Source organism: Scophthalmus maximus, chromosome 12 (assembly GCF_022379125.1).
Source record: "Scophthalmus maximus strain ysfricsl-2021 chromosome 12, ASM2237912v1, whole genome shotgun sequence".
NCBI classification, from domain to species: domain Eukaryota; kingdom Metazoa; phylum Chordata; class Actinopteri; order Pleuronectiformes; family Scophthalmidae; genus Scophthalmus; species Scophthalmus maximus.
This window is the reverse complement of record NC_061526.1, coordinates 6,845,506-6,864,365: the sequence shown is the minus strand read 5'-3', so window position 1 is coordinate 6,864,365 and position 18,860 is coordinate 6,845,506. Positions and strand designations below refer to the sequence as shown.

Below are 18,860 nucleotides of genomic sequence, written 5' to 3'. Positions count from 1 at the left end.
CACCGACACCATCTTGCCCTCGGAGGGCATGAAGGCGGGCCTGTTGCTGAGCCGCAGCTTGGTCTGCAGGGTGTTGAAGTTGATCTCCAGCTGGCACTTCTCCTGCACGCGCGGCGGCTTGTGGATGCGGCGGTAGTCGCGGAAGTCCTCCAGCTTCTGCTGCATGGCGCGCATGGTCTGCTCGGCCGCGCGGTTCTCCAGCCACGGGGTGGTGCGGCGGATCCACTCCAGCAGCTGCCGGGGGCAGAGACGGGGAGGTTATGACACGGCGCGTCTGCAACTCGTCCTGCAACGTTCTCCTTTCGGCCTGGAGCGTGTTTCAGAGCTGGGTCACGTGTGCGCCTGTCGTCCGGATTGATTCGCGTCGAATGGCCTCAATGAAGTTGACTAGCTTTGGATTCTCGGTTCTCACCAAAAAAAGGGTATTTTTCTGAATGACACACGGATCACCATAGTTTCTATTCCACTTGGCCGTTGACCCTCTCTTCCCTTTTCAAGGACGAGAAAAATAACCGATTTTTGAGGATTGGTCATTGAAATGTTTCGTTATTTGTAGATCCAAAATGTTAAAAAATTAATTTAGCGGACGCTTTTATCCAAAGAGACGTACAATAAGTTAATTCATCCATAAAGATATGACCCCAAAAAGTGCAAGTATCAAATAGGAAAAAATGGCTTCAAGTGCTAATTTTAGACTATTAATATTATTATAATAAAAGTTTGTAGTGTCTCTGCCGTCCTGACTGAATTCTACCGCTCTTTATTTTCAACGTTTCTGAGGATCCTCTCTCACCTCGCTGGCCAGCTTCTCGTACTCCTCCATCAGCTTCTCGTTCTCCTGGTTGACGGCCAGCACCTTGCAGATGCGGTTGGCGGCGGTCTCGGCCTGAGGGGGGCGACAGAGCGACGGCGTTTAAGACAAAACGTTTTTTTCTCACAATGAATTCGTCGGGACTAAGGTCGCGTCAATCAGGAGGCGACAACGTCTGGACATGAACTCGCTGGAACCAGAGAAACAAGGAGAAAATACTATAAATCAATACAAATCAAGTACAATCTGACCTGCTCAGCACCGGCGAAGGCGTGGTAGAAGCAGGACACATAGGTCATGATGGCCTTCTCGTCGGGTTTGGGTGTGTTCACAATATCTGATGGGGGGGGGAAATATGAAAATATTAGAAACAGCTTTCGAGGAGTCATCCCCAGTGGGGGAAGGTGACTTTGTTAGTTTGGCTTTTAGAAAACTATTAGTATGAAACAAAAATGATTTGAAACTCTGTCTATATGTTTCTTTGAATTGAAGAAGAGCATGACGGGCATTTATCGCTGACATGATGAGTTACTGTTGTTTCATGAGGCGTCTTAGGAGAGTTTGCCTCAAAGTCGTCGTACTCCTGAGGTCAGACACATCAGCGCTTCAACAGATGATTCCAGATTTAAAATGCCTTTTTCTTTTTGTTTTTATGATATTCAAGTGTAAAGAATCTCTCGCCTTCAGCGTCGAGCATCTTGGGGATGTCCAGGAACTTCTCGGCCACCTCGAAGGCAGTGTTCAGGTTGCCGATGGGGTCGTCCTACGGACACGCAAGCAAGTACAGTCATGACAACGCACATTGACCTTCTGATATAAACCACGTGGGAATCAGGTATTTTGCAGGTTCGATATTTGAACCTGCAAAATGCCATACTGCGTGTTTTGTCGAAATGCCGTTGAAACACATAAACTGAAATTAAAGACAGACGAGCATCGAGCAGATGCAGAAAGATCACTAATCGCGACGGAGTGCCGTACAAGCGCGGGGAAGTAACAGAAGAAGGGAGGACGGGGCGCACCTTTCTCAGCTTGGAGTAGTCGATGAGGTCGGGCCTGTGTCTGTGGATGAGGGCGCACAGAGCCAGGCCGTCCTTCCAACTGAGCCACGGGGAAGAGGAGCAGATGGGAATCAAAGTGGGAGGAGGGCAAAAGAAGAACAGAGGAATATTGCAGAGGGGGGGAAAAACAAAATCACAAAATTGTGAAAACCGAAAAGGTGAACGGCTGCAGTTCTGTGCGGAACGCCCACCTGATGTGGAAGTTCTGCACGTTGACGTTCCTGTAGGGGGCAGTCTTCCTCTGGCACCACAGCAGCAGACCCTCCTTGGCAGAGGTCTCTGCCAGAAAAAAATGATATATATTTATATATATATTTTAGGGACCGACATTTTCTTCAAACGTTATTCTTTGAATGAGGAAGGGGAGTGGCCTTTTAGAAATATGCCAAGGAGAAGGAAGTGGCGTCGGAGGGATTGTGGCACGAGGACAAAGGGAGCCGAGTTAAATGTTGAAAAGGGAATACATCACATAGAGAAATCAACAAAAAAAAGTTGAGTTGAATGGTTTATGGAGGTCATATTTTCCCGCTCACAATAAGTAAACTCTTATTTTTAGAGTTTAAAGATTCGTCTCTGCTCTGGCAGACGATTGATGCGTTATGAAAGGTCAAGCAGGAGACATGGGGGGGGGGGGGGGGCGATAAAGAGAGCGTGGAGGAAGATGATGACTTGTCTCACGCAGAGCCCCGCCCATAAGTTACAGTTTAACTATTCTTTTACCCCATTTAAAACCTTTGATCCCCCCCCCCCCCCCAAAAAAAAACCAACAACACCGTTGCACGTTTGAGTTGTTCATAATGTCGCATTAATAGACATTTTTTTTGCGAACACACACCCTCCACGGAGATGTCCTGGATGGCGAAGCGCAGGATGATGGTCCAGATCATACCGAGGGTCATCTTCACATTACCGTCCACGATCTCTGCAACAAGAAACACACGCGTATTAGTGATCACAAATATATTTGAAGGCCTAAATCGAAGCCTTTCGCCCGCGACCTCGAGAGTCAAACACATGATGGACGCAACAGCTCGGAACATTTAACTGTTATTTTGAATCGCCGCAGTTCCTCATAAGGAGATAAAAAAAGAACAACGACAACACTGCGTGACGTTGTTAAATACGAGGGGGGAGGAAGTAGAAAGTCGGAAGCAGACGCTCACCCTCGGCACCGATGGACACCAGCTTGACGCCCTTGCTGCAGATGTAGTCCAGGGCTTTGTTCACGTTGGCGATCTTGTGGAAACGCATCTTGCCTTTGTCGGGTTTGGGCAGCCTCTCGCCTGAACGACAAAGAGAACACCACGCGTCAAACATGTGACAACTCAAATCTGACGACGGGCCGATTATCCCGAAGACACAAACGCAATCGGAATCCCAAAGACTTTATTGAGCCACGGGTGGGAAGTCGGGTTTCCACGTGATTGACGGAGAAGGTGAGCTGCAGAATTTGGACAACGGTGAAAAGAATCAGTTGTTTGAATGGAAATATCAATAAATGAGGAGGAGGAAAAAAAGGAACAGTCATTGTTTCAAGACTTGGTGTTTCCATCTATGGCTCCAAAAAGGAAACTAAGGTTCCCGAAAGCAGCATTTCATTTTTTTTTTTCTCAATAAGTTGATTAAAAGTTATCACTTGTCAGCGGTGTCACCGTCTCTCTGCACCTCTGGAATGATGATGATGATGATGATGATGATGATGATGATAGCGAGAGAGGTCGTTTTCATAACCGAGAAAGAATAATGACTGAAGTGATGATGGGCATCAGATTGGATATCGTGCATAAGGAATCCCCCGTGTGTGTGTGTGTGTGTGTGTGTGTGTTTTGACGAGATCCACCTGATATGACCTCCAGCAGCAGCATGAGTTTGAGGCCATTTCTGAAATCCTCTTCAATGTTCTCGATCTGTGTGCCGGCCTTCCTCAAGTGGGAGTTGCACCAAGCTGTGAAGGTCTGAGAGGGAGAGAGAGAGAGAGAGAGAGAGGATGGAGGGTCACACTGTCATCCGTGTGTGTGTGTGTGTGTGTGTGTGTGTGTGTGTGTGTGTGTGTGTGTGTGTGTGTGTGTGTGTGTGTGTGTGTGTGTGTGTGTGTGTGTGTGTGTGTGTGTGTGTGTGTGTGTGTGTGTGAGAGAGACAAATACACTCACAGATGCTGACAGCAAAGCAGCACAACTTTACCTGCCCCCCCCCCCCCCCCCCCCACACACACACACACACACACGCTGCTCTTGAGAGCAGGGTCCAAACTGCTTAGCGAGGCCTGAACTGTCCGCTTGAGTTCGTGACCTTGTTTGTGACTGTGGCTGCTGACGCTGAGAGAAAACACACACACACACACACACACACACACACACAGATACAGTTCCACATTCGCGTCACTGTGGATCCGCCAGTCCTGAACGAGCTCAAACTGACCTCTGCTTTAGATTAGTGTTCACCTTTTTCTTAGTGTGAGGCTGGAGAGCGTGTGAAGAAGTTCACACGCTCTTCCAGAGGGGAGGAGAGACCGAGGGTGAGGTCGAATTGTCTTGGTGAAGTTTCCTAAATCTTGACGTGACCCTGAAGTATTTGATCAGCACCATGATGAGAGCTGTTTGGATTCTCTGAAATGCACATGAAAGGAGCTTCAGTGCTTCCTTTCCTATCTCCTTCAGCGTCGGGTACACTGGAGCTTCCTATGCGAAAGAATAGGAGATACAGACGACCCACAATCCATTGCGGCGGCGACCTTCAACTTGACGCGCCACGCACGGACGTAAACGACTCAATCAAGGAGAAGAAGAAGAAGAAGAGTATGAATCTGACCCAGAAGAGACGCACGTCATCATGTAAGTTACAGTTACATATGGATCATAACATCTGATGCCACACGGCGGTAAAACAAACACACTGAAACATGCTGATGGAGCCGACGCGTGACGACGCAGTTTAGCGAAAGTCCAGTCGGATTCTCTGAGCAGCCCTGTCGACTTTTCCTAAGTCCTATGACTCCTCCTTTACACCTGTCCTTGACCTCGTGACGTTTTCCACTGAGGTCAAGGAATAGTAGACGAAGGGTGTTCTGCCGTGGTGAAACTACACATTTCACAAGGTGTAATACAAAAAAAAAAAAACCCTCAGCAACCACCATGTGGCATCAGATGTAAATGCTTCACGCGTGACAGTAACGTCCACTTCTGGGTCACTTTCATACTCTTCTACTTCTTCTCCTATTTCGGATTGAACCGTTTACGTCCGTGCGTGGCGCGTCAAGTACAATGTCGCTGCCGCAGTGAATTGTGGGGCGTCTCCATCTCCGTACCTCTGGTATAGGAAGCTCCGGTGCACCCTGTGCTAAAGGAGATAGGGAAGGAAGCATTGGCGCACGTCTCCGAGGCGCTCCGAGGATCCGAACGGCTCTCATCATGGCTGCCGATGAAACACATGAGCCGCTTTGTGTTGAACAAAAGAGTTACCGGTGAGTGTGTGTCGGGTGACCCAGGGTGGCGAGGGTGTCTGACACACACACACACACACCTTGAACACACTAAATGATTAGTAGAAACTTGGCGTGGTAAGGTCTTCCCCCACAGGATCAGGGCCTATTAAAAAACCTTCTATAGTCAGATAATTGTTTCTTCACGAGGCAAAATGAAAAATCTGAATCGTCAACTTTAAAACCATTGTGGTTTCTCTGTTTTGTTATGTGACCGTAAATTTAATATCTTTGGGGCTTTTGATTTGTGCTGACGATGTCCCACCTTGGGATTTGGGAACTTCTGACCTTTGACCTTGTCGTTTCAGCCCCATGGTGTGTTCTCACTGGAAAAACCTTTCGCAGTTTGTGAGAGCGAGGTCCGTGAAATAGACACAGAGCTTGTTCACGAGGTGGATGTTGCCGTGCGTGACGGGGCCGGGCGGCTGCAGAACGCTGATGTAGATGGCCTCTCAGCGGCTGCGAGTGCTCTCTTTCCCCTTCTGCCCCCAGAAAAAATTGCCCTAATGGAGTCGGCCCCGCACGTCGGGGACAATTCAGTCGGTTTCCCATCAGGCCGATGAACGGCACTTTGAGAGGCTTTCGTGTGTGTGTGTGTGTGTGTGTGTGTGTGTGTGTGTGTGTGTGTGTGTGTGTGTGTGTGTGTGTGTGTGTGTGTGTGTGTGTGTGTGTGTGTGTGTGTGTGTGTGTGTGTGTGTGTGTGTGTGTGAGATTGACATATGTATAAATTAGCAATCAGGGGGCGAGAGCATCGTTTTAAATGTAGAAAAAAAATGTAAGCGTCCGTGAACAACGGCACGCGTGGGTGTATGTTCACGTCCCGCGTGCGACCGCAGATCCACAAACACGGACGGACGGACGGACGGAGGAGCAGAGATTCTCACCGTGAGACGGACGGAGGAGACAATAATCAGTCAATGCATCTTTTAGTCTCGGGGGCTGAAAATGAACGAACTCGCGTTTCTTTGCTCTGCTGGTTTTATTTTTTTTCTCTCTCTCTCTCTCCTCCGTGATTATAAAAACAATCCATATCGGTGGGTTTTGGATCAGGGGTGGGACTAGACGGATCAGGGGTGGGACTAGACGGATCGGGGTGGGACAAACTTGAAGACGTGACCCTGACCCTTCATTGCAGGCTGATCGTTTTCCGATCAACACAATTACAGCGGTTACAACAGTTAATCGACTAATCTGCTATTAATTATTAATCTTACATGTGAATGTGTTCTGGTTTCTTTGCTCCTCTGGTGTGTGGACGAAGACAAGTCATCATCTTGAGCGTTGTGGGAAACACCATCGACACTTTTTCACCCCATTTTATGGACCAGACAACTAATCCATAATGAGAATAATCGTAAGTCGGCTCATGGAAACGTCCTGACTCGCACAGACCTTGTCCAAAATTTCCCCTCAGAGGTGAGATGACGGGAAACAGCTCGCCGGTCATAAAAACAATCAGATTTCAAAGTGGATTTTCGAATTGAAAGGCCAAAGAGAAGGGGGGGGGGGGGTGTAATTTGATGTAAGGGGTTTCAGAGAGAAGAAGAGGCCAGGGTCCCAGCAGGTGCTGGTCTCCTTTGCCACGCATGACCAAATTTAGACAGACTCCTAATCCAGCACACGCCGGAGAGAAGGTGTGCGAAGGAGGGAGGAGGAGGAGGAGGAGGAGGAGGGCAGAGGGGTGGGGGCTAAATTAGGGAGAGGAGGGGGTGGCGGAGGCTAAATCGGGTTGCTATGGGACACCGGCGGACAGCTGAGAAGGCAGGATTCCTGAGGTGAACTGTAAAGCGTCCAAGACGGAAAGCAAACGGGGAGGAAGGAGGGATTGAAAGAAAAAATGACGGGATACATAATCATGAACTCGAGAGAAAGCGTGGAGGAGCGAGCCCTCGCCGGCGTCCGGAGGAAGATCGGGGTTAATTGGAATCGAAAGATTCCCTTCACCTCCCAAAGCTCCAGATGAAAGAGCACCACCCACTACAATTCATGACATGAAAAATGCTGAACAGGACACGGCGGGGATGAGGGGAAAGAAAATGATTATGTGCCCCACACCTGCGATAGTAAAACACACATTATTCATTATATTACCCTGCGTCTGCGTGGCCCTCTATTATCTGGACACCCCCCCCCCCGGTTTAGGTTTAATGCCTGTGGTGGTGCACGGAGTCCACAGGCATGAGGTCACCCTCCATCCTGGAGTCACCCCCTCCCCTCCCTGCCCTCCCCTGTCTGTCCACACCTGTCGGTCTGGCCTGGCGCAGCTCGGCCCGGGACCTTTTTCTTTTTTACGGGCCCTTCTTGTGAAATGAGGTCACGGTAGCCCAGCTGAATGCCTGTCATAACTACACCCCCCCCCCCCCCCCCCCCCACCCAAGGGGAATAAGGGCTGCTGACCCTCAATACAGCTGACATGCAAACACACACACAACTTGTCCCATTTCAACAGAGCTGTAGCTCGGCTGTCCGTCAAAGAGCTGACGCAACCGCGGGGCTGCCTGGAGTTGCGGCCTCCGGCCTCCGGGGGGAGCCTGTGAGCAGGATATCTGTTCTAACCTATTTATATCTGCACGTAACATTTCATCTCAGCAAAGCAATGACGTACAGTAGTTTGACGAGAGTGAATATGCATGAAAAGTCCAGGCGTTCCCGTGAGCTCACGTAGCTAAAGTGTGCGAGTAAAACACAGTTTTCAAAAATGCCGACAAGACGGTGGAGAGAATTACATATTGAGTCGTAAACTTTGGTTTTGTTTTAACGGGAGGAAATTAAATATATCGAATTTCATTTTAGCGTGGACTCTCTTCTTGGACACGGCATCGCAAAATGATGAATAAAATATCACATGACATGGAGTAAAACCTGTTCTTGTGTCTTTGGATCCATTTATGAAACATGTCTCGGCAAAATTATGGAAGTCGTGACTACATTTTTGGCCAAAGCCAAAAATAAAACTCCCATTGTATGTCTTTCGATGTATTATTATTTATTTTTTTTTAAGAATAAAACAAGTTTGAATAAATCTTAAAAGCCCACTTCACTTCTGGATGAATCCAAAATTAATTCTAACACATGGAAAAAGTTAAAAGTTCATTTGTTGTCGCTGGGGATATTACAAGTGAATTTTCTGTATTACAAAAGATAACTGTTAATTTCAATCTGTCTATGGATGACATGAATGTAGTAATGTAGTTCTCAAATGTACTAATTTTGAAAATGAAAATGTCAGTCGGTTCTATCTGATTAGAAAAATATATTTGCTGTCGTAGCTTTTGTTACTCTTTCTCCTTTTGGGGGGGGGGGGGGGTTCTTCTTAAGAACATGAAAATGTAAATCATTTGATGATTTGGATGACGACCCCCTCAAAAAATTAGTTTGCAATGTTTTTTTTCCACCCTTAAATGAACCTGACAGAAGAGGCTCAATTAATAAACTTGGATTATGTTGCGTCTACCTGGGACTCATCAGAGTGCGTAGACACAAAATGGCCGCCGACCAGCTCTCTGTTACCGGGCATAATCCCGTCGCCCGACCTCACACGTCTTAATGAGACGGAGAATGGGACATTTACATTTACACCTCGCCCTCTTTGCAATGTCTCCTCACTGGCATCCGGACCTCTTTGGGTTTTTTTTCCCGTCTTGTTAATTTAATTATAAAAGTCAGCCGACGACGTGCCTGCACTTGTGATCTCCGTTTGGTTTTTTATTCTCAAGCATTTACTTTTGACTGAAGCAGGAAACAAGCAGAAGCTTTTTAAAAGAGGGGTTAATTTTACAGCGTTTGAGGCAGAAAATTGAGTCAAAAATCCAAGTTATGAAGATCGGAAGCATCATCGTGGTCTGAGACATTAAGGGTCATGACCTCATTATTTCTATCTCCAGGCTGTAGCTTCAAATACAAGTCCTGATGGAGTACTTAAGATGTACAGCACGTTGTTCCTTTTCTCATGTTGTTTAACAATCAAACCCCTCATAACTCGTTACTATAGCAACGTTGTATATTTTTTCAGCTATTTCCAATATTTTTGAGGAGGCTATAGACATTTATTTTTTTTAAAAACCAGCGGAAATGTTAAATTCTGTGCTCTGTGTTTTGTTCATCACCAAGGATTTACAGACAGTATATATACATATATGTAAATGTATACACAGCATGTGCCTTTTACCTCAATATAACACGGGTATTTATGTGTCGCTGCTGATGTAAAAACAGTTGTCGTCCACTACAGATATACCTCCGTCACACACCTGTTCAGCTGTCTGTCTGTCTGTCTGTCTCTCACACACACACACACACACACACGCGTGCCACCTAAACGAATCACGTGCCCTCACCGTGTACACAATAAAAGCCATCACGTAAATACGCGGTGTCCTTTCGTCCGCCAGGTCACCCGCGTTGGCGATGCGCGCGTTCGAGGCCAAGTAAGATCACGAGTGTGTTTGCGACGGTAAATAAATCAATGACACAAAGCTGTTTGATTTGAGACAGTGAGTATAAATAATATATATGAAAATTGATTGTAAATAAAGATTCTGGACCATCGCCACTTCCACCTGTCATAAGAGTTTGCACAGAGGTGCAACCTCTTCCCCTTCAGTCAATCCTTATTAAAAACACAAAGGGATGTATTGTACTGTACTGTACTGTACTACCTGCTCACTACTGGATTAACCTCAGATTTCACGCCAAAATTAATATCCTACATGAAACCATTTGAAAGAACTTTATGTGACTTTAGTCTGCTTTGTAAAACGCTTCTCGACCTATCAGATAAATCAAGACTCAGACACCGGAAGACAGACTCCATGTATAATGTCGCTCAGTCCAATTCCCAAGCGCCGACCGACGCACATCTTTCCCACGGTCACCGAAAGTCTCAGTGGGGACGGCGTGAGCCGAACGCAGGCGATGTCAGAAAACATAGCAGGCTTATAGAGGAACAGAGGATAATCTGATCCACATCGACAGAAAAGGGAACTCTGCACACACACAGAGGGAGTTACAGCACACGACAGGTGTAGGAGCCCCCCCCCACCTCTCTTTAAATACCCCCCTCTTCGAGAGACCAGGCGTCCTGAACTTGGGTGCCACGGGGACGTTTTGGGACAATGACATAAGAGCCGGGAGTCAAGCCCCCCCCCCCACCCAAACCCACACCCCTAATAACCCACCTGAACCCTCCTGCCCCAGGGACGCACCTCTCCTCCTCCCCCCCCCCCCCCCCCCCCCCCCCCCCCCCCCCCCCCCCCCCCCCCCCCCCCCCCCCACCCCAACACCACCTCCAGGGTCACACATGCTGCAGCCCTGTCGGTCTACATTGAGTTTCTCTTTGATTATGGCCATCAATAATAATAATAATCTATCGACTGATGAGCGGCTCAACGAGTTCTTGCCAGTGGGCAGTCATTTGAATTTTTGTTTAACGTAATGTTGCCGTGTTTTTTCCAATTAATCATGACAGGATAGTTTAACCTCTCTGTGCCAAGAATTCAATTTAAACAAGAAGAAGAGAATCTTTTGGGGGGGGCGATACTTCTAGAAAGCGCCGACGTAGATTATTTCCACTTAAATTGGCATATAGAGTTTCCCCTGAGGTTTACAAAAGGCACCTTTGAGCTGTAATTATTAACAGGTTGACCAAAAAAATGTATCTGCAATGATTTTCATAATCAATCAATTTTTACAAGAACAATTAACGGCTGTAGTTTCTCACGTGACAATTTGACCCTTTTTTTTCCTTCTCGCAACGATAATAAAGTGAGTTTTGGACCTTTGGTTGAATAAAACAAGCTACCATAAGAACTTTATACATAATTCATCTCAAAAGTGCTCTACTAACAGAAGGAAGCTCTTCAGATTCATGAAAAAATTTGATAAAGCACAACATAAAACTTCTGTGTGGGTCAGTTTCTGGGTATTATAAAGGTGAAGACGTGTGCCAGCTGCATTGATTTTCTTATGTAATCTTGCCCTTAACAATCAGCGCAGTGAAAATGAATAAGAATATTCTTCCAAATCAGACCATGAATCGATCAAACTGGGTGAGCGGTTGTGCGGGAAGTGAAGGTTTTTAGGTACGTTGACCTGTGAGTGAATTGTTACCAGCTTGTCTTTCGTCCTCGGCTTTGTGCCGGATTAACGGGGGGCTGTGGTCCCGGAGACCCTGCTGACAAACACGGGGGGCCGCCGGGGCCCGGGGCCAAACCGACGGATTTATGTCTGTGTTTAGGGGATGAAAGGCCTAGGACACCTCCTCTGGTCAAAGTGTGTGTGTGTGTGTGTGTGTGTGTGTGTGTGTGTGTGTGTGCGTGCGCCAGATGCCAGCGAGATACACTGTGGGCACGGGGGGATTTCAGCTGGTGATGGAACAGGTGACGACAGTCCCTCCGCCCACAGACACAGTGGCAGCGATGTGAACCTTTGGAAGATTTAGACACATAATAACACTGTTAGGCAACGCGGAGCTGTGTGTACACCGGGGACGTGGTGCTCGAGTCCTGGACTCGAGGATTAATGCAAGAGGACTCGAGCTTGGTGGATGAAGTCCCTGACGACTTATATGTCTAATAGGTCTGTCGCGAGGGGCAGGACGTGGGCGTGTCCTCCTCCGCCTGCCCCACGCTGGGAGCAAATTTGGAAGATGCAGCGGGACGCGCCCCGGGTCGTGAAGACTTTGAGTGGTGAAAGCCGTGTCATTTTTGTAGACCCTCTTTTGTTTTTGACTCCACTTGGACTCGGACTTGAAGAAATGGGACTCGACTCGGACTTGTCTTTGGTGACTCGGACTTGAACACTGGGGACTCGACTTGGACTCGACTTTGGTGATTTGGACTCGGACTTGAACACTGGGGACTCGAGACTCGACTCGGACTCGCAAGTTTTTGACTCGACTACAACTCTGGCGTACACGTCAGATGTCCCCCGAGCTCAAACCCACAACCCGCCGCATTTCCATGTGGAAAAGCGTCAGATCTTGATTGGCGGCACACACACACACACACACACACACACACACACGCACACACGCACACGCACACGCACACACACGCACACACACACGCACGCAAACAAACAGAAAAGGTACGCGCGAGCACACGGGGTGTCAGTCGCTGTGCGCTAGGAAATAACCAAAAATGACTCTGGAAATACAGTCCTGACAACCCCTGCGGCACTTCCTGTACCAGCCAGGTACTCCATTTATTACCCACGTACATCAATCACCTGTCGTCTGCGCGGCCACACTTACAACTGCCTGGGCTCAGTTATGGGGAAACGTTGTGTTCCACGTTGGTGCCAGCGTGATCACACACACACACACACACACACACACACACACACGATTATCTCTATCAAAATTTTGCTCTGCTGCTCTGAACAGTGACTTGTGAAAAACAAGGCCATTATTCAGGCCACTGTAAATTGCCGGTGAGGTTGTGTGCTCCCCCGCTCGTGCTGCACACACACACGTGTCTTTCATCGCTCACTCCGAGGCTTTCAGCACCGTTCCTTGTTACACGAGTCAACAGATTAATTGACGGGCGGCAAGATCGATGGCGCAGAATGAAGGTGAGCGCACGGGTTCACGGTTGGCGGCGGCCGAATCCTTTTGTCCTGTAATGAGTTCTGGGCGCGGAGAGACCGACGACGAGGGGGGAGATAAATTGGTGTGAGTGGTCGTGGAGGATTGATGACTGCGGCTGGCCTGAGGCGGGCGGAGGCGGAGGAAGGTTGCGTCTAATCTCAGTTGGCGGCTTCTTTCTCTGAAATAAGAGGCGAAACTGTCCAGGCCCCGATGGAGGGGCCGGCCGATCCCACGTCAACGGGAGCCTTGACCACGAGAACTGGTGCGTGGAACCGGTCTGAGGACGTCCGTGTCGGAACCCCTTCTGATTCCGTACACCAAGCTCAGCTCAGAAACTGTGTTCGGTGTTCAGTTTGTCTCATTGCTACGGGAAGCCGAGCGACTGGGAGGCGGATGCAGCGTTCCAGTCCGACGCCATCGGGAGCCACGGTTCCCTGCGCATCGACTGTGAGGGAAGGGGACGCCGCCGGCCCCCCCGGGGGCGAATTTGCCCTCGGAGTAATCCAACTCTTTATTCCCGCCCGCAGGAAGCGCTCCCTGATCGGATCAAGATGGCCGCCGCCGCCCCCCCCCGCGAGGCCCGTCGGCCTTCATTTCCGACCTCCAGTCGCCGGATCCGGACGCGGGGCCTCAACCGGATGCACACCGTCATGCTGATAAAATACACACGCGCTCTCCTCCGCCCTTCCTCCGGCCTCCCAGGGCTCCCGCGGCCGGACCAAAGCAGTTTATAGACGCCGCCCTACATGGACACGGCTTCTGGAATAGCAACTGCCATTCGATCCGACTGCGAGCTCTCTCACCTCTCCGCTTACGTCTCACCCTCCGACACATGCACACGGGCGCCGCACACACAAAACATTCGGCCGCGCTTATTAATCCCATTATTATTAATATTCTTTGCAACAACAGCAACAAAAAACACACGTTGAAGTCAGAAAATGGCGGTCTCGCTCTTCGGCCGCTCGAGCAGAACCTGCCGAGAGGACCAGAGATCGGCCCGACGGGGGGATGAGGGGTCACGTGGCCCCGACAGAGTGAATCATGGGAAGGGGAATCCAAGACGCCCAGCCCCACTGTTTTGGGATTAGGTACTGCAGGTGCAATGTCCTCGGCAACGGTCCCGTCTACATTCACTTCATCCTCTGGAGACCTGGATGACCCATCTCGGCTGGGAGCGAGCAACGCTTAATGCTGCATAGACGTATTTTTTTTTTGGTCTGCAGTAGGAAGATGGAAAGGGCAACGACGACCGCGTTGATGTGCACGTTTGGTTTTGGACAACAGATTGGGCCTGAAGGCAAAAACACGTCTCGCATTCGGATCGAAAATATGTTTTTTTATAGGCCGCTACTGCCCATAATCATCATCGAGCGAAGAAAGACCAGACTACATTGAATGCAAATCGCTTCTGCCTTAAGAGAGCGTTTTGTCGTGATCCCCCCCCCCCCCCCCCTAAAACACTTCAGGTAGCAGATGGAATCGATGAGCACCGTCTGGCCGAGTTGCCGAAAGTGCAAAATGAGATCAGACGGGAATAGAATGGATCACGCAAAAGCCGCCACACCGCGGCTGGAGTGGATGACTATCACGTTACTGGAGACGACTTCACAACGCCTGAATGTGATGACCATCACACTCTCGGCCTCCTCGTTCGGGGTTTTAGACGAGAACGGAATAGGATATTAATACGCTTCATTACAAATCTATTGCCCAAAAAAGTTTGGAGAGAGGCTTTTTGAAAAAACTTCTGGATTCATGGTGATCGGGCCAGCGAGACCGAGGCGTCGTCTCTTTCCCTCGGCACGATTATTAATTTACACGGTACTTACACACGCGGATGAGAGTCGATCAATATTTTATCGAACCACAGAGAATCGGGACAAAAATCTCATCATAGTACATCTCTTCAAGCCGACTTTTGTGAATATGTAACACAAGGGACAGTTGAATAGTGATTATCACCATATTCATTGGCTCTTTTGGTGTAAAGACCGACGACGATGACATGAGGCATTGTTTCCCGTGTGTTTATGGATAGGATGATATATATATATATATATAGATGTCATGGGTATTAATAGGTTATGGCTGTTAACGATTCATTCACTTGGTCGGTTAGCAGCTGAACGTCCTTTGGACATTCTTTTCCCCTTCCATCAACTCTGTCCCACGGACACAGAACGCTTCTTCTCCTCCTCCTAATGAGCGGACACACGGCCCCGGAGACGGGGAGGCGACGTCCGCTTCTGTCCTCAACCGGCACCGGCACCGGCGCCGCCTCACTCAAGTCCCTTTACGATGAAGCGATGACATCGCCGAGACCCGACGTGTGCAGCCCCATCACCGTCCCAACTTTTGCCAGCGCCCGTTAAATTAAATGCCAGCTCCAAAACCGAGGCCATGAATCATTTATCCACAAGGTCGCTCGGCGATATAAATATAAACCGGTGTCAAGATGTTCCACTCCAACACACTTAACACCATTTCTAATGTCCAGTATCGGATTCGGCATCCCGGCGTGTTGACAAACACTTTTACTAGCGCGTGGCGAGGTGGTGAGCGGCCCTTTTATTTCCACTGAAACCTCAAGGATGGAGGGGAGAGGACAGGTGGCGCGTCCGGGGGGGGTTTCCTTTCATATTCGTCACGTCGGGCAAAAAAGGAAAAAAATGACGCGCCGGTTTTTATTTACGGGGCTGATATCAGCGCCCTTAAGGCTCGATTTTTGACATGCCGAGGAGAGCAACGGAGTACGGTGACCCGCTCCCCCGGGAGGTTGAGAGGTGAAGACCGAAGGGGGGGGGGGGCTCTTTTTTCAAGGCCCGTTGTATCGTCTTACCGTCGAAAAGATTTGACGCGTGTGCGTGAGGCGAGAAGACGACGAAAAGACGAGGCACGGGCAAAAGAAGAGAGAGGGAGAAGAAAGGGACGCAAAGGGACGTTCCATGAATGGCGGCAGGGGGACGTGTTTGAGGGAAAAAGACGAGAGTGTCAAAAAGATGAAGGCGAGGGGGTTAGTTGAGAGGGGGGGGGGGGCAAGTTGGAGCCGAGCAAGTTGAAAAGTATTTTTAGGAAGATGTTTATTTGTAGGTCTGTGAAACCAACCCGGGGTGTATCTCTGCCGGCCTCTCTCTGTCACCATCTGTTGAGGTCCCTCAGCCTGTCACAGCGGCCCGGCTTCGAGGAAGGGGACACATTTTGCATCTGACCAGAACAATTCCCGGCAAAAAAAATCAAAAAGGCTGCGACGTGACGCCGCGCGCCACCGAGGTGCCGAGTCGGTGACATTAGATCCCCGGGGGGGTTCAGATCAGTGTGGACCCGCATACTTTTGGCACGGATGGATCCTACATTTGAACGTATTGACACGAGTCCGATTGCTCTCCCGTTACTGCCATGTGACAGATTGTGATAAATGAGACAAGACGCCTGGGACTAACATACATATTCATGTCCTGCATGGTCCGACGGGCACGCGGCACCGGAAAGAGTGGCAGTGGTGGATTCACCTAAGACACACAAAAACCCAACATGTAGGAAGAAGAAATACAAATGTTTGACTTTTTCCTCTGATGGCTCCATTGGAGAAATCATGAAAATCATATTTTGCAGGTCTTTTAACGACACGCAAACACTTGCATCTTATATAGTTTTCTGCCCTCATTGTTCAGCCGACCACTGACGGACACTATTATCTTCTCCTACTTGATCCTTGGACATGAGGTGCATTCGATCAAAGGTCACTTCTGGCTGCCATCTTCTATTCTGTCCTGAGGTCATAAGGAGAGCCATTTAAAGGTGATGAAAATATGTACAGCAGACAGTGGCACGTACATTCCTGGAGTTCAGCTGGGATGTTTGCGAGGTAAAGTGATTGAAAGTGTTCAAAAAAACTGATCAGAAATACATTCAAATGTGCCACCGGTGTGTCTGAAACGCAGCTTTTAGTTCTTCAGTGTGAAACCTTCGATTCCTCGCCATGTTAGAAGTTGTCAACGCACGACACCCGTTTGCAGCTTGAACTCCGGTGACGCCGGCCAGCCAACACGGCGGCGCGGCAGCGGCCCACAGGCGATAACGCGGCGATATCTGAAAAAACTGACGGCTTGTGTCCGGCGAACATCAAGACGCATGATGAACGCTGTGTTCACCTCTCAGCGCGTCGCTCTGTACGCGACGAGGCCAGCTGGTCGCCTGGGCGACCACCCTCGGCGCGAGCTAAATATGGCTAATAATAATAATAATAACAGGCCACAAAATGTTTTTTTTTCCTTTGTTTGTGATTTGAATCCAGTGTTCATTACACGTGACAAATGCTTCGAGTTTTTTGTTGGGTTTTTTTTTGGGGGGGGGGGTGTATTGTTACTGTAAATTAAACAGACATTTATGGATCAACCTCCAACGGGGCCCCCAGGGTGAAAATGTGTTCTCTGCCCCCCCGCCCCCCTCCCCCCTGACCTCCACCACTCAAGACACTTTCGTTACTTCCCCAAACACCATGCGGAACTCTGGAGCTGAAAAATTATCAGTTGATTAATTGGCAATTTTCTCATAAACGACTTATCATTCAAGACATTTTTAAGCGAAAATGCCCAAAACGTTATCGCTGCAATAGCTTCACAAATTTGAATATTGGACACAGTAAAAGCTGTCTGAATTTTGCTTCAGGGGAAAACAATATATATATATATATATATATATATATATATATTTTTTTTTTTTATTTTTTTTTTTACATTTTCTTATTATTTATGCCTTAAAAATTAAGCCATTCTCAACTCAACGGAGGACCTGTGACGGTTGAAATTGTACTTTAGTGATGCAAGTTTCATGATTAAGTGAACTTTGTAGGGGCCAACTGACACTGAACAAACCCAGGAGATGTTTGGGCCCCTCACTTTGTCCGGTTGATAACGCAGACTTTGTGGTCTAAAATAACCAGGGAACTGTTTTTAAATGAAAACTACTGCATGTGACTTTCTTCATCTCTTCTCTGCCCCATGTTGCTTTAACGTTGTCCCCCCCAAAAAAAAAGATAAAAAAGAAAACCCTCAGACGTGTGTGTGGATTTCTTGAGTTATGCTTCAGACCGAGGAGGGTCGTTTTATATTTAGACAAGTCTTAGTGGGGCAACCGGGGGGTAACTGAAAGACAACACTGAGAGAGTTCCACAGCCCAAAATATCTGCCCATGCATGCAGCTTCCAGCGGGACTGCAAGTGCCAGGTGCGAGGACAGCTAAACGCGCAGATGCCCAAGTCTCCTTTTGGTCTGTGTCTCGGACTTGACACTATCAGGGGCACACCAGTGATTCAAAGGCAAAGACAAACAACGACAACAGTCCCACTTGTTGTGCTAAATTTTGTTTTAGGTATCGGTCGTTTACAGCGTGGGAGGGTGAAACCTGTGCGTAATTACGCACGGCGGCACAAGCGGCGCCCCGGTCCACACGTACCTTCCTCTGCTGCTTCTCCCAGGCGGGGTCCAGCAGCAGGTCCCTGTCCCAGTCGTCCTCCTGGGTCATGTACCTCTCTTCCTGGGTGATCGTGTACGAGTTGCTGCTGTACGTCATCTGGGTTTCGACAGCCGTCATCGTGCCGCCTTCTGTCACAGGACCGCTCGCGTCCCCCTCGACTGTGAGGGGAAAAAAAAAAGTAAGTTCGCGGGGCTGCAGAGACCAGACGCCACTGATGCGAGGTGCCTGTGCGGACGTGGTGCTCCCACTAGCAGAAGACCCTGCTGGCCGGGTGCTCCTTTCCTGGTCAAGAGTGGCACACGTGACCGCGCGCGGATAAGTATGGGAACCGACCGCACGGGTATCGGGTTCTGACCCTAAAAAGGTGCACGGGGCGGGGTCGCCTCCCGCCGGCGGGCGCGCGAGTGGCGCGGGGGTGACGTCAATCACGCCCCCCCCCCCGAA

The 18,860-nt window shown here is 49.0% G+C and overlaps 1 protein-coding gene across 1 annotated transcript in view; it reads right to left on the bottom strand.

The window, feature by feature from the left end:
• The window catches only part of actn3b (actinin alpha 3b), a 26,500-nt gene extending 7,789 nt beyond the window's left edge, over window positions 1–18,711 (bottom strand). Inside the window, exons 1-10 of the mRNA XM_035606188.2 lie at window positions 18,396–18,711; window positions 3,713–3,827; window positions 3,036–3,155; window positions 2,708–2,794; window positions 2,064–2,151; window positions 1,834–1,912; window positions 1,493–1,574; window positions 1,063–1,148; window positions 794–886; window positions 4–234 (exon numbers count right to left, since the gene is read on the bottom strand). Of these exons, the coding sequence (XP_035462081.1) occupies window positions 4–234; window positions 794–886; window positions 1,063–1,148; window positions 1,493–1,574; window positions 1,834–1,912; window positions 2,064–2,151; window positions 2,708–2,794; window positions 3,036–3,155; window positions 3,713–3,827; window positions 18,396–18,533 (1,119 nt within the window). The 5' untranslated portion in view covers window positions 18,534–18,711. The remainder of the gene's footprint in view (window positions 1–3; window positions 235–793; window positions 887–1,062; window positions 1,149–1,492; window positions 1,575–1,833; window positions 1,913–2,063; window positions 2,152–2,707; window positions 2,795–3,035; window positions 3,156–3,712; window positions 3,828–18,395) is intronic.
• Between the last annotated feature and the right edge of the window lie 149 nt (window positions 18,712–18,860).